The sequence below is a fragment of the Salmo salar genome, chromosome ssa14 (assembly GCF_905237065.1).
Source record: "Salmo salar chromosome ssa14, Ssal_v3.1, whole genome shotgun sequence".
NCBI lineage: Eukaryota > Metazoa > Chordata > Actinopteri > Salmoniformes > Salmonidae > Salmo > Salmo salar.
The window spans coordinates 77,282,093-77,295,141 of NC_059455.1; the positions used below are offsets into that span (position 1 = coordinate 77,282,093).

At 41.2% G+C, this 13,049-nt stretch overlaps 1 protein-coding gene across 1 annotated transcript; it reads left to right on the forward strand.

Annotated features, from left to right (window-relative positions):
• Positions 1 to 639: 639 nt before the first annotated feature.
• irx1 (iroquois homeobox 1) lies at positions 640 to 4,589 on the forward strand. Its single transcript, NM_001173950.1, has 5 exons — positions 640 to 1,122; positions 2,076 to 2,318; positions 2,538 to 3,321; positions 3,720 to 3,780; positions 4,204 to 4,589. The coding sequence occupies exons 1-5, from the start codon at positions 889 to 891 to the stop codon at positions 4,253 to 4,255; spliced, it is 1,374 nt and encodes a 457-aa protein (NP_001167421.1). The 5' UTR covers positions 640 to 888; the 3' UTR covers positions 4,256 to 4,589.
• The last annotated feature ends 8,460 nt before the right edge of the window (positions 4,590 to 13,049 follow it).

Consider the following 13,049-nt stretch of genomic DNA (forward strand, 5'->3'; position numbering starts at 1 on the left):
CCGCGGTATCTGTGGCCGGCCGCGTCGACGCTTCCCTTGGCCATCTGGTGTCCATGCTGTCGCCGATACTCCTCTGGAGCGGTTCTACGATGTCGCAGTCTCACAGGACCACTTATATATTTCATCTTAATTATAATGTAGCAAGAAAGTATAATGCACCATAAGAGTAGTTAATTAAGAAGAGTTTTGAAATAGATACAAAAATAGGCTCAAATGAATGCAAAAATGCCTTTGTTATAGGCCTACATTATTTATTTATCGTATTTATTAGGCTATATAATACAAACTATTATATATATGCATGATTGTGTTTACGGCTAATTTTATTATCATGTCTTTATTTAGTATTAATATTAGTGGTACTATTGTTGTTATGATTTTTGCTGTTTTGCTGTTGTTTCTTTTCATTGCTTATTTGAGCACCCATTCAAAAATCTCTCCATCTCTTAGAGTCTAAGACTTAGACACACACACACACACACACACACACACACACACACACACACACACACACACACACACACACACACACACGACCCAGCGAACGAACCAATGCACTAATCTCTTGCCCGGGGCAAAGGAGGGGCTTGGTTGTTAAGTAGCCTGCCAATCATCCCGTCAGCTCCACTAGAGAGAGTCCTGCGGGGAGAGAGAAAGGCTTGACTGGGCGCTCAAGTTCCAAACTCATCACTATCACTGGAGCTTGCTGCGCTGTCGGGGAGTGGGACTGTCTGACTGACTGACTGACTGGCTGACTAGTGACTAACCGTGATTTGTGATTTAGACATCCTTATCTTTCTGGGAAAGTGGGAATTCCTCCTATTTTCCTTTCCTCCCCTTTGACACAGAAGAGAGACAGAGAGATTTATTGAGCCTTTCTCTCCGGACATGTCTTTCTCGCAGCTGGGGTACTCCCAGTTTCTAAGTGGCTCCCAGGAGGTTTACGGGGGCGACCGGGCCGGCTTAGGCCGGGATGGAGGCGCGGATGGCGGCGTGAATCAGGCAGCTACTGCCGCTGCAGTTAGCTCGATGCTGGGGATGTATGGTAACCCGTGGGCGGCTCAGAACTACAGCGCGTTTCTCCCCTACAGCGGTGCAGACCTCGCCCTCATATCGCAAATGGTAGGAGAGATGTTTTCTTGGAATGTCGAATTTAAACTTCGTTCGAAAGTGGTTGTTTCTCATGTGTTTATGGAATGTGCAAGATGGTTAAATGCATGCAAGTGAATTGGCTTTATTGGATTGAAAAGTAAAAAAATTATGGGATCGTAATAGGAAAGTTATTTTATATTTTGACCTTTATTCAATTGAAGTTCTGTCAACTATCATGTTTTTCGAAACTGAAACGCCTGCTCTTGAAATTAGGACAAAAATAGTTAATGAGATTGTGTGGTTTATTATTCATGGCCCAATACCAAACGTTTACATTTAGGCTAATGCTAGTTGATAAAAATGCGTTTGCATATTTTCACTGGGTAGTCGAGCCTATTTTTACAAGAAAAGTTACACTAGGCCTATGGTTGAAATGTTGTAGTTATTTACTCATTTGATGTTGCTTCAGAAATAGTACATTTCGGATAAACAAACAATTAGACATGAGAGACATGTCGGCTACATTATTTAGCATATCATCAACCCTCATAATCAATTTGCAATTTGATTACATTTAAAGTTTGATGTATATATTCATACTGTCAATGTTGTTGAATATTTAATGCTAATTTGTGAAGTTTGGGGAAGCAATTAAAATATGATCTATAAGCTATATTGTATATGACATTTGCGATAGTGTGAAACAGTCAGAAACAAACTCTACGTAACCTAGAAATAATAATAGCTCACCCTAATATTGTCGTTGATTATTTTAGGAGATAGCCAATACATTATGAAAGTGTGAAAATAGTACTTGTTAGATTCAGTCGTAATACACAGCATACTGTAAACTTATTTTGAACTGGAAAGTCAATAGCTTATATAATACACGTTTGATAAAACATTAAAAAAAATAAAGAATAGGCCTGGAACTATTACATTTTTGAGAGAATCATTTCATTGGATTCCTCTCTATCCCCCAGAACCCTCAGTACGATCTGAAGGACAGCCCAGGAGCTCACCCGGGAGGTCTGGCTGTCCACGCCAGCGCAGGGTTCTACCCGTACGGCCAGTATGGCTATGGCGACCCGAACCGAGCCAAGGCCGCTACGAGGGAGACCACCAGCACTCTGAAGGCCTGGTTGCAGGAGCACCAGAAGAACCCGTATCCCACCAAGGGAGAAAAGATCATGCTGGCCATCATCACCAAGATGACACTCACACAGGTATATAGACATAAAGGTCTACTGCTATGGGGAATAAAAAGGTTTAGGCCAGGACTATTTCCCGTCTACTAGGCCTACATCATTTGATCAGAAAACAGTCTACTTTGATGGGTTCTGCCAGTTTAAGATAAACTAATTTGACGACTTGATTAACCTAATTATCAATATTTGTAATAAAGGATCCATAAAGTATATAAATTAATTCCTTCGTCTGTTCAGGTGTCCACGTGGTTCGCCAACGCGCGCCGGCGTCTGAAGAAGGAGAACAAGGTGACGTGGGGCCGCAGCGCGGAGGACCGGGATGGACGGATCTTCAGCAGCGACAATGAGGACGAGCCTGAAAAACATGGGAGCGAGGATGAAGAGGAGGAGGAGATCGATTTAGAAAGTATCGACATCGATAAAGTCGAAGAAAACCCAGGAGATCAGAGGGAAGTGGAGGGAGAGGGGAAGCTGGCCGCCAGGGACGTATCGGATTCTGGTAGCTTGGAGAGCCAGAGGACGATGTCTGTCAAGGCCCTCAGAAGTATGGAGGGGCCTATTTCTCTCATTAAGGCTCCTGTTGGTGCTTGTAAAAACGCTGTGGATCTTTCCCCCAATGCACCGGGGTGCCAGAGGCCCCCACAGAACAAACCCAAAATCTGGTCTCTGGCGGAGACGGCCACAAGCCCCGACAGTTCCATCAAACCTTCCCCGGCTGTCTCGATTCCTCACCAGGCCACGATCCCCTCCCACCACCCGGCCCTACTCCCGGGTCATGGAATATACACATGCCAGATCGGGAAGCAGCTCCACAACTGGGCCAATGCGGCGTTCCTCAGCGCCAACTCTCTGCTGGGTGTCAGGTCACTTCTCGGCGCGGCAAACCCAGCCGGACACCACATGCCTCTCCATGGCCCGCTGAACCATCAGGACGCACGGTTGACGCAGGCCTCAGGGGCATCGTGCACAGAGGAGGAGAGTGGAGATGAGTCGTTGGAGAGCTTCAGTCCAAAGCGAGATGGCATGTACTGTAGCCTAGGTTTAGGCTTATATATGTTTATGATTATGATTATAGGCTAGTTTTCATCTGTTTGGAAATGAATAACAGTCTCATGAATTCGGCCCTTTGTTTTCCTTCAGCTTTTCAAATATCCCCTTCCAAATATGGCACACCGTTTTGATCTAACACTCGTTTCAAGTCATGTTGTGTATTTATTATGATATTTCTGAAAACTGAAATTGTATCAATTGTATCATCTCCTAATAAACAACAGGCCTAGATTTATTTCGAACCAGTTACAGTTACATCACTCAAATACTATTGTATTAAAAACAGGCTTAGCCGAATTCAAAATTGGCCTACTAAGGATAGCCTATTGATTATTTTACTGATTTGTCTGAATGTTTATTTGTTTACAGATGACGTGAATATTCGCAGGTCTGGCTCGCCGAAGTCTCCCTTCCAGCTGATTACTGACAGGTACGATATTTCAAACCTCACCGTGACATTATGTCATGTGCCATCTATTTTAATCATCCGGTAAATTAACCTTTTAACCCGCCGGTAAAGGCGGTTTCACCTGACCGACTGGCCTGTCACAGCTCGAGCTCATAAATCATCTGAAGAGATCTAATCCGTCTACTTTAACGGATTTCAACGGCTCACTAGATACCGTTTAATATGGCCATCAGGGTTGGAAACGGCGCCATTGACTTATCATCGTTCACGCAATTTAAATATACCCTCAATTTATTCACGCCCTGCCAGTGAATACACATATGTTGAGGGAGGATATGAAATAGGCCTGATAGCAATATAATTATAGGAAATGAATTATTCAATGTCATACTCATTTACATTTTCTGACGTTTGTATTTTATTTTCTCTTCTCTTCATCAAAAGATCTCACCACGGAACGGCGCAGCGGGCCCTCTCGACAATTTCCACAATATGAACAGTGAAGAGTTATCATCGGATAATAATCTGGAATACTTATTTAACGAAGAACAATTTATCGAATAGTCTAATATTTTTGTGAGTGAAACGTAAGATTCAACTCGTCAGATTGTAAAACAGAAGGCCTATATGATGCGAGACAAGGTTCCTAGCCAATAGGCCTGTTTTTGATCACACACGTTCCCTATTGCCATTTATACTCGCAATGTTTGTCTTTGCTGTGTATTTTTGTTTTCTGTTTTATTTTCTATGAAAAAGTTATCGACATGTAAATAATTTGTTTAAAGGATATATTTTTGAGAAATAAACTCAATCGTGGTCATGGACTTTCATTTCTTTTTATTCTCTTCATTCAGTCGCCTAGGTCTGTCAACAGTCATCAAATATAACCACATATATCGTTTTCCGTGTTGTATGATTTCCATCAATTATGATATTCCATAGACCATAGCCAATGTGCAGCATTGAACCTAATGTAACCCAAACTCTCGACTTCAATTGGCTTTGTTTGTCATGCTGGTAGGTAATCGGTAATCGGTAAGTGATTCTGTGAAAAAACGAGACAACTAAGAAAACTGAATTTCACATGTGATCACATGGTGTTCCAAAAACACGGTTTCATGTGATCACGTGATCTTATGTGAAGTTAATGTGATAATGTGACAACATGTAAAGCAAAGTTTCATGTGATAACATTTTTACACATGTAAAAACATGTGATCACATGTGAAGTGTTCAAGAACTCATTTTCACATGATCATGTGATTTTCCACATGTGAAATCATGTGGTTTTTCTGTAAGGGTCTGCATGACATTATTTCTACAATGCGACTGCCTAGGTACTTATAAAATTGCAAATGTGGAACTCAGTTTGCTTAACTGTAAAGGCCTATTTTCTTGGCTGTGCTCTCCACTCTCCCTCCCTGCGTTTCATCCCGGCTTAGCCCCTTAGAGCCCCACTGATGCAGCCTCTGAAATATGGATCAGAGAAGAGGAAAGGCCATCAGCCAGTATGGGGGCTGTGTGTGTGTCTATGTCTGTGTCTATGTGTGATATGGGGGTCACTTGATGAAGCCATCGTGACCTCCACAAGCCCGGCGGGGTCTCAACAGCTTAGAGAGAGAGTAGCGATAGATAGCTAGATGGAGAGAGAGAGAGAGAATGGGGGCTGGAGGGAGAGAGAAGGAGAAAGGGAATAAAAGAAGGAGAGAGATATGGACGGATATAGGGGAGGGGGAGAGATGAAGATATCGAGAAAAGGATGGAGGTAGAGAAAGAAAGACGATTGCTCAGCCTGTGAATTTCACCATAGCTGGACATTGAGAGAGGAGAGGGGGCCAGCATATGTGTATTCTCTAAAAGTGGTGGTCCAATGCAGTCATTTTTATCTCAATATCAAACAGTTTCTGGGTAACGATTAAGTAACAGACTATGATTGTTTTAAATTAAAATGCTCAAAAATAAACATAAATAGCTTCTTAGCAAAGAGCCATTTCCCAAGCAAGAATTTAGCTTGGCCTGTCTGGGAGTGGCCTGAGTGGTGATGGGAAAACCAGCTGTTATCAGCAGAGAGGTTTGGAACTCCCTTATTGGTCTATTAACTAATTTGATGTCACCAGGCTGGCCAAAACTCCACCAATTTCCCACTATTATTCCAACCTCATAGTGTGGAAATATGTATAAAACACAGGGAAATCAGGTTTTTGACTGCACTAGGCCTTTAAAGGGGAGGCCAGGAAATGCCGAGGACACAGATGCCTACACAGCACATATTTGGGACGTGACAAAGTCCTGGTTGATTTATACCATGTCACTGGTGTGTCACTGATGATATAGGGGACATACTGAACACATTTAGAGAGGCAGAGCAGCAGCAGAGCTCCATGTGTTTTGCACCGGACTAAATGCCACAGCATTCTTACTGTATTTATGATATACATATCTGATTTAGCCTGACACACATTTCATGATCTTAAACAAATACATTCCAGGAGAATTTGACCTTTTGAATTTCATATAGTGCGCTGATTATCGCTCTGGAGCTTTTGCTAATTGACTGCGAGTTGGGCCGAACAACGCCCTTTACCTGTGACTTTATTCACAATATTGCATGGTCTCTTAATTGTGCCTTACTGCTTGAATATGTCGTGAATAAAGGGTTTATATTGGGACAATAACGGAATAATCAATTGATGAAAAAGTGTCTAATTGTATCTAGAACTACATGTACTGCATCTACAACTACATGTACTATAGTATCTAGAACTACATGTACTGTCTCTACAACTACATGTACTATAGTATCTAGAACTACATGTACTATAGTATCTAGAACTACATGTACTGCATCTACAACTACATGTACTATAGTATCTAGAACTACATGTACTATAGTATCTAGAACTACATGTACTATAGTATCTAGAACTACATGTACTGCATCTACAACTACATGTACTATAGTATCTAGAACTACATGTTCTATAGTATGTAGAACTTCATGTACTATCTCTACAACTACATGTACTATAGTATCTAGAACTACATGTACTATAGTATCTACAACTACATGTACTATAGTATCTACAACTACATATACTATAGTATCTACAACTAAATTACATGTACTATTGTATCTAGAACTACATGTACTATAGTATCTACAACTACATCTACCATAGTATCTACAACTACATCTACAAAAGTATCTACAACTACATGTACTTTAGTATCTACAACTACATATACTATAGTATCTACAACTAAATTACATGTACTACAGTATCTACAACTACATGTACTATAGTATCTACAATTACACTACATGCACTATAGCATCTACAACGACATGTACCACAGTATCTACAACTACACTACATGTACTATAGTATCTACAACTACATCTACAATAGTATCTATAATTACATCTACTTTAGTATCTAGAACTACATGTACTATATCAGTATGCATGTGGTCTCTTGTTCTCACAACCCTAATGTATGAGCAATATTCTATTATATTCTATTCTATTCCAATCTAGTATATTCCATTATATTCCAATCTATTATATTATATTCTATTCCAATCTATTCTATTCCATTCCGTTCTATTCTATTCCATTCTATTTGATTATATTCCAATCTATTCTATTCCATTTCAATCTATTCTATTCCAATCTATTCTATTCAAACATATTATATTCCATTATATTCTATTCCAATCTATTATATTCTATTAAATTCCATCTATTCTATTCTATTCCAGTCTATTCTATTCCATTATATTCTATTCCACTTTATTCGATTCCATTCTATTTTATTCCTGAAATGCTTACTTACAAGCCCTTAACCAACAAGGCTGTTTTAAGAAAAATAAGTGTTAAGAAAGTATTTACTAAAATAAAGTAAAAAACAACAACAAATAAAACCCCCCAAATATATATATATATATAAAAAGACACAATTATAAGAAATACAATAAAATTACATTTAAAAAAGGAAGAAAAAGAAGAAGAAAAAATAAATTATACAAATAACAAATAATTAAAGAGCAACAATAAAATAACAGTAGTGAAGCTGGGTGGGTACCGGTACAGAGTCAATGTGAGGGGGCACAAGTTTGTCGAGGTAATATCTACACTACCGTTCAAAAGTTTGGGGTCACTTAGAAATGTCCTTGTTTTTGAAAGAAAATCATTTTTTTGGTCCATTTAAATAACATAAAATGGATCAGAAACACAGTGTAGAAATTGTTAATGTTGTAAATTACTAATGTAGCTAGAAACGGCTGACTTTTAATGGAATATCTACATAGGCGTACAGAGGCCCATTATCAGCAACCATCACTCCTGTGTTCCAATGACATGTTGTGTTAGCTAATCCAAGTTTATCATTTTAAAAGGCTAATTAATTATTAGAAAACCCTTTTGCAATTATGTTAGCACAGCTGAAAACTGTTGTGCTGATTAAAGAAGCAAGTTGAGTATCTGGAGCATCAGCATTTGTGGGTTCGATTACAGGATCAAAATGGCCAGAACAAGACCTTTCTTCTGAAACTTGTCAGTCTATTCTTGTTCTGAGAAATGAAGGCTATTCCATGTGAGAAATTGTAAAGAAAGTGAAGATCTCATACAACGCTGTGTACTACTCCCTTCACAGAACAGCGCAAACTGTCTCTAACCAGAATAGAGAGGAGTGGGAGGTCCCGGTGCACAACTGAGCAAGAGGACAAGTACATTAGAGTGTTTAGTTTGAGAAACAGATGCCTCACAAGTTCTCAACTGGCAGCTTCATTAAATAGTACCCACAAAACATCAGTCTCAACATCAAAAGTGAAGAGGCGACTCCGGGATGCTGGCCTTCTAGGCAGAGTTGCAAAGAAAAAGCCATATCTCAGACTGGCCAGTAAAATAAAAGATTAAGATGGCCAAAAGAACACAGACACTGGACAGAGGAAATCTGCCCAGAAGGCCAGCATCCCGAAGTCACCTCTTTACTGTTGACGTTGAGACTGGTACTATTTAATGAAACTGCAAGTTGAGGACTTGTGAGGCGTCTGTTTCTCAAACTGCAACCAGTCAGGATGCTCTCGATGGTGCAGCTGTAGAACTTTTGACGATCTGCGGACCCATGTCAAATCTTTTCAGTCTCCCAAGGGGGAATAGGTGTTGTCGTGCCCTCTTCACAACTGTCTTGGTGTGTTTAGACCATGATAGTTAATTGGTAATGTGGACACCAAGGAACTTGAAGCTCACAACCTGCTCCACTACAGCCCCGTTGATGAGAATGAGGGTGTGCCCTCCTTTTCCTGTAGTCCACAATCATCTCCTTGTCTTGTCTTGATCACGTTGAGGGAGAGGTTGTTATCCTGGCACCCCACTGCCAGGTCTCTGACCTCCTCCCTATAGGCTGTCTCATCATTGTCTGTGATCAGGCCTACCAATGTTGTGTTGTCAGCTACCTTAATGATGGTGTTGGAGTCGTGTTTGGCCATGCAGTCATTGGTGAACAGGGAGTACAGGAGGGGACTGAGCATGCACCCCTGAGGTGCCCCCGTGTTGAGGATCAGCATGGCAGATGTGTTGTTTCCTACCCTTACCACCTGGGGGTGGCCTGTCAGGAAGTCCAGGATCCAGTTGCAGAGGGAGGTGTTTAGTCCCAGGGTCCTTAGCTTAGTATTGAGCTTTGAGGGCACTATGGTGTTGAACGCTGAGCTGCAGTCAATGAATAGCATTCTCACGTAGGTGTTCCTTTTGTCTAGGTGGGAAAGGGCATTGTGGAGTGCAATAGAGATTGTGTCATCTGTGGATCTGTTGGATTGGTATGCAAATTGGAGTGGGTCTAGGGTTTCTGGGATAATGGTATTGATGTGAGCCATGACCAGCCTTTCAAAGCACTTCATGGCTACAGATATGAGTAATACGGGTCGCTAGTCATTTAGGCAGGTTACCTTGGTGGTCTGCTTGAAACATGTTGGTATTACAAACTCGGTCAGGGACAGTTTGAAAATGTCAGTGAAGACACTTGCCAGTTGGTCAGCGCATGCTCAGAGTATACGTCCTGGTAATCCGTCTGGCCTTGTGGCCTTGTGAATGTTGACCTGTTTAAAGGTCTTACTCACATCGACTATGGAGAGCGTGATCACATTTGTCCGGAACAGCTGGTGCTCTCATGCATGCTTCAGTGTTGCTTGCCTCGAAGCGAGCATAAAAGTAATTTAGCTCATCTGGTAGGCTTGTGTCACTGGGCAGCTCGCTGCTGTGCTTCCCTTTGTAGTCCGTAATAGTTTGCAAGCCCTGCCACATCCGACGAGCGTCGGAGACATTGTAGTATGATCCAAACTTAGTCCTGTATTGACGTTTTGCCTGTTTGATGACTCATCTGAGGTTATAGCGGGATTTCTTATAAGCGTCCGGGTTAGAGTCCCGCTCCTTGAAAGCGGCAGCTCTACCCTTTAGCTCAGTGCAGATGTTGCCTGTAATCCATGGCTTCTTGTTGGGGTATGTACATACGGTCACTGTGGAGACGACTTCATCAATGCACTTATTGATGAAGCCAGTGACTGATGTGGTGTACTCCTCAATGCCATCGGAAGAATCCAGGAACATATTCCAGTCTGTGCTAGCAAAACAGTCCTGTAGCTTAGCATCTGCGTCATCTGACCACTTCCGTATTGAGCGAGTCACTGGTACTTCCTGCTTTAGTTTTAGCTTGTAAGCAGGAATCAGGAGGATAGAGTTATGGTCAGATTTACCACATGGAAGGAGAGGGAGAGCTTTGTATGCGTCTCTGTATGTGGAGTAAAGGTGGTCTAGAGTTTTTTTTCCCTATGGTTGCACATGTAACATGCTGGTAGAAATGAGGTAAAACGGATTTAAGTTTCCCTGCATTAAAGTCCCCGGCCACTAGGGGCGCCTCATTTTCTTGTTTGCTTATAGCCTTATACAGCTCGTTGAGTGCGGTCTTCATGCCAGCAACAGTTTGTGGTGGTAAATAGACAGCTCTGAAAAATATAGATGAAAACTCCTGGTAAATAGTGTGGTCTACAGCTTATCATGAGATACTCCACCTTATGCGAGCAAAACCTTGAGACTTCCTTAATATCAGATTTCGTGCACCAGCTGTTATTGACAAAAAGACACAGACCTCCACCCCTTGTCTTTCGGAGGCAGCTATTTTATCTTTCCGATGCATGAAAAAACCAGCCAACTTTATATTATCCATGTCGTCATTCAGCCACGACTCGGTGAAACATAAGATATTACAGTTTTTAATGTCCTGTTGGTAGGTTAGTCCATTTTATTATCCAATGATTGCACGTTGGCTAATGGGACTGATGGTAGAGGCAGATTACCCACTCGCCGTCGGATTCTTACAAGGCCCCCCGACCTACGTCCCCGATATATCCATCTCTTCATCATGCGAATAACGGGGATGTTGGGTATTGTCCAGTGTCTCAAGTAAATCCTTCGTGTTCGACTCATTAAAGAAAAAAATCTTTGTCCAGTACAAGGTGAGTAATCGCTGTCCTGATATCCAGAAGTTAAGAGACAGTGGCAGAGCCATTGCGTACCAAATAAGTTACAATTAACGTGAAAAAACACACAATAGCACAATTGGTTAGGAGCCATCTCCTCCGGCGCCCATTGTATTATTTTCTATTTCACGCAAACACACACTAACCCCATTATTGATTTCTTAAGAAACCAAACTGTTTGTGAAACCAAGAAGCCAGAGACAGATGAATAATGATGGAGCTAAAATCAACTCTGTTCCAACGACGATTAGTGGGGATCGAAAGCTGAGAGTTCCACGTGTTCACTGACGCCTGCCTTAGCACACACGCACACACACACACACACACACACACACACACACACACACACACACACACACACACACACACACACACACACACACACACCATGGTCGTTTATCAGAGGGAAATATTCAGGGTTGGACAGCTGGAGTTGACTTGTTGTTTTAGCGGAATGTCAGCGAGGCGCTGAGTCTGTATAAAGACCGTGGTGACACTGAATTTAAACCCTGCTCTAATTTAACCTCATCATAAACTGCTTACAAACTATTACCCCATAGTTAGTTCATGATTAATACATTGTTTAGTAGTGATATTATATATTTAATTAATGAAGACCATTAGGCCACCAGGTGTCTTGTGAATAAAATGTTTTCTCATCTGACTCGCCTGGTTACAGTAAATAAAAGTTAAATAAAATAAATAGAAGATATAAAATTGTAGGTCTTGAAATGATAATGGAAAATGAAATGATAATGGAAAATGAAATGATAATGGAAAATGGAGAAGCGGAAAAGATATAGGATAGTTTAGTTTAGCTATTACCGTAAAACGGTGAGTGAAATGATCATTCCACCATCTTAGAAAATACAACCCATTTAAGTTAAAATATAAATATGGAATGTGTAATGATATATATTATACAGGGTTAAACTGATGGTTTGTTATGTGTTATCAGGTACCGCACCTTGGCAGGTAAGGTGTCAGTCAAAGAGAGGTGTGTGTGTGTGTGTGTGTGTGTGTGTGTGTGTGTGTGTGTGTGTGTGTGTGTGTGTGTGTGTGTGTGTGTGTGTGTGTGTGTGTGTGTGTGTGTGTGTGTGTGTGTGTTTGTGTGAAAGGAAGGTCTGGATTTGGTGAAATGACACCTCAAACACTGGTGAGAAATTCAAGGTTGGAGGGTGAAGGACGGAGTATGGAGGGAAGGAGGAACAGAGGGATGGATGGATGAAGGGATGAATGTCATGGATCTTTCAATCCTACTTTTGCCAGACACATCAGAGTCTAGTGGAAAGCTCAGTTCATGTTTTTTTAGATTTAAATGTTATACTATTGCAATATGTAATATTTCCAGACATTTGGGGGCCCTAAACCCCCCACCTCGGGGACAAAACATTTTAGTGACCCCCCTCTAGACGACGGAGAGAAAAAAAAAAACATTTTAAAGTACCTTTCCTGCAATTCTACACATGTTGCAATGTGATGGAGAGAAAATGTTCCAATTTTATAACAAATTTCATGCAATTCTACCCATTTTGCCATGGGGTGGAGATAAATCTTTGCAGTTTGAAAGCTAATTTCCTGCAATTCTACACATTTTGTCAAGACTTATTCCAATGTTAATGATATCTGAGTTAGAGTGACTAACAAAATCAATGGTGGTCCCCTGGAGTTCAGGGCCCCTGGGCAGCGGCCCTGCATGCCCGGTCGGTATTCGGCATTGATTACTACAAGTTTAGATAACTGGCTAGACTAACTTA

Bases quoted from the DNA above. Each gene is read 5' to 3' on its own strand.
- irx1 (NM_001173950.1), top strand. From the start codon at position 889: ATGTCTTTCTCGCAGCTGGGGTACTCCCAGTTTCTAAGTGGCTCCCAG. The intron at 1,123-2,075 runs GTAGGAGAGATG...TCTATCCCCCAG, and splicing joins TCGCCCTCATATCGCAAATG to AACCCTCAGTACGATCTGAA. The intron at 2,319-2,537 runs GTATATAGACAT...TCGTCTGTTCAG, and splicing joins CCAAGATGACACTCACACAG to GTGTCCACGTGGTTCGCCAA.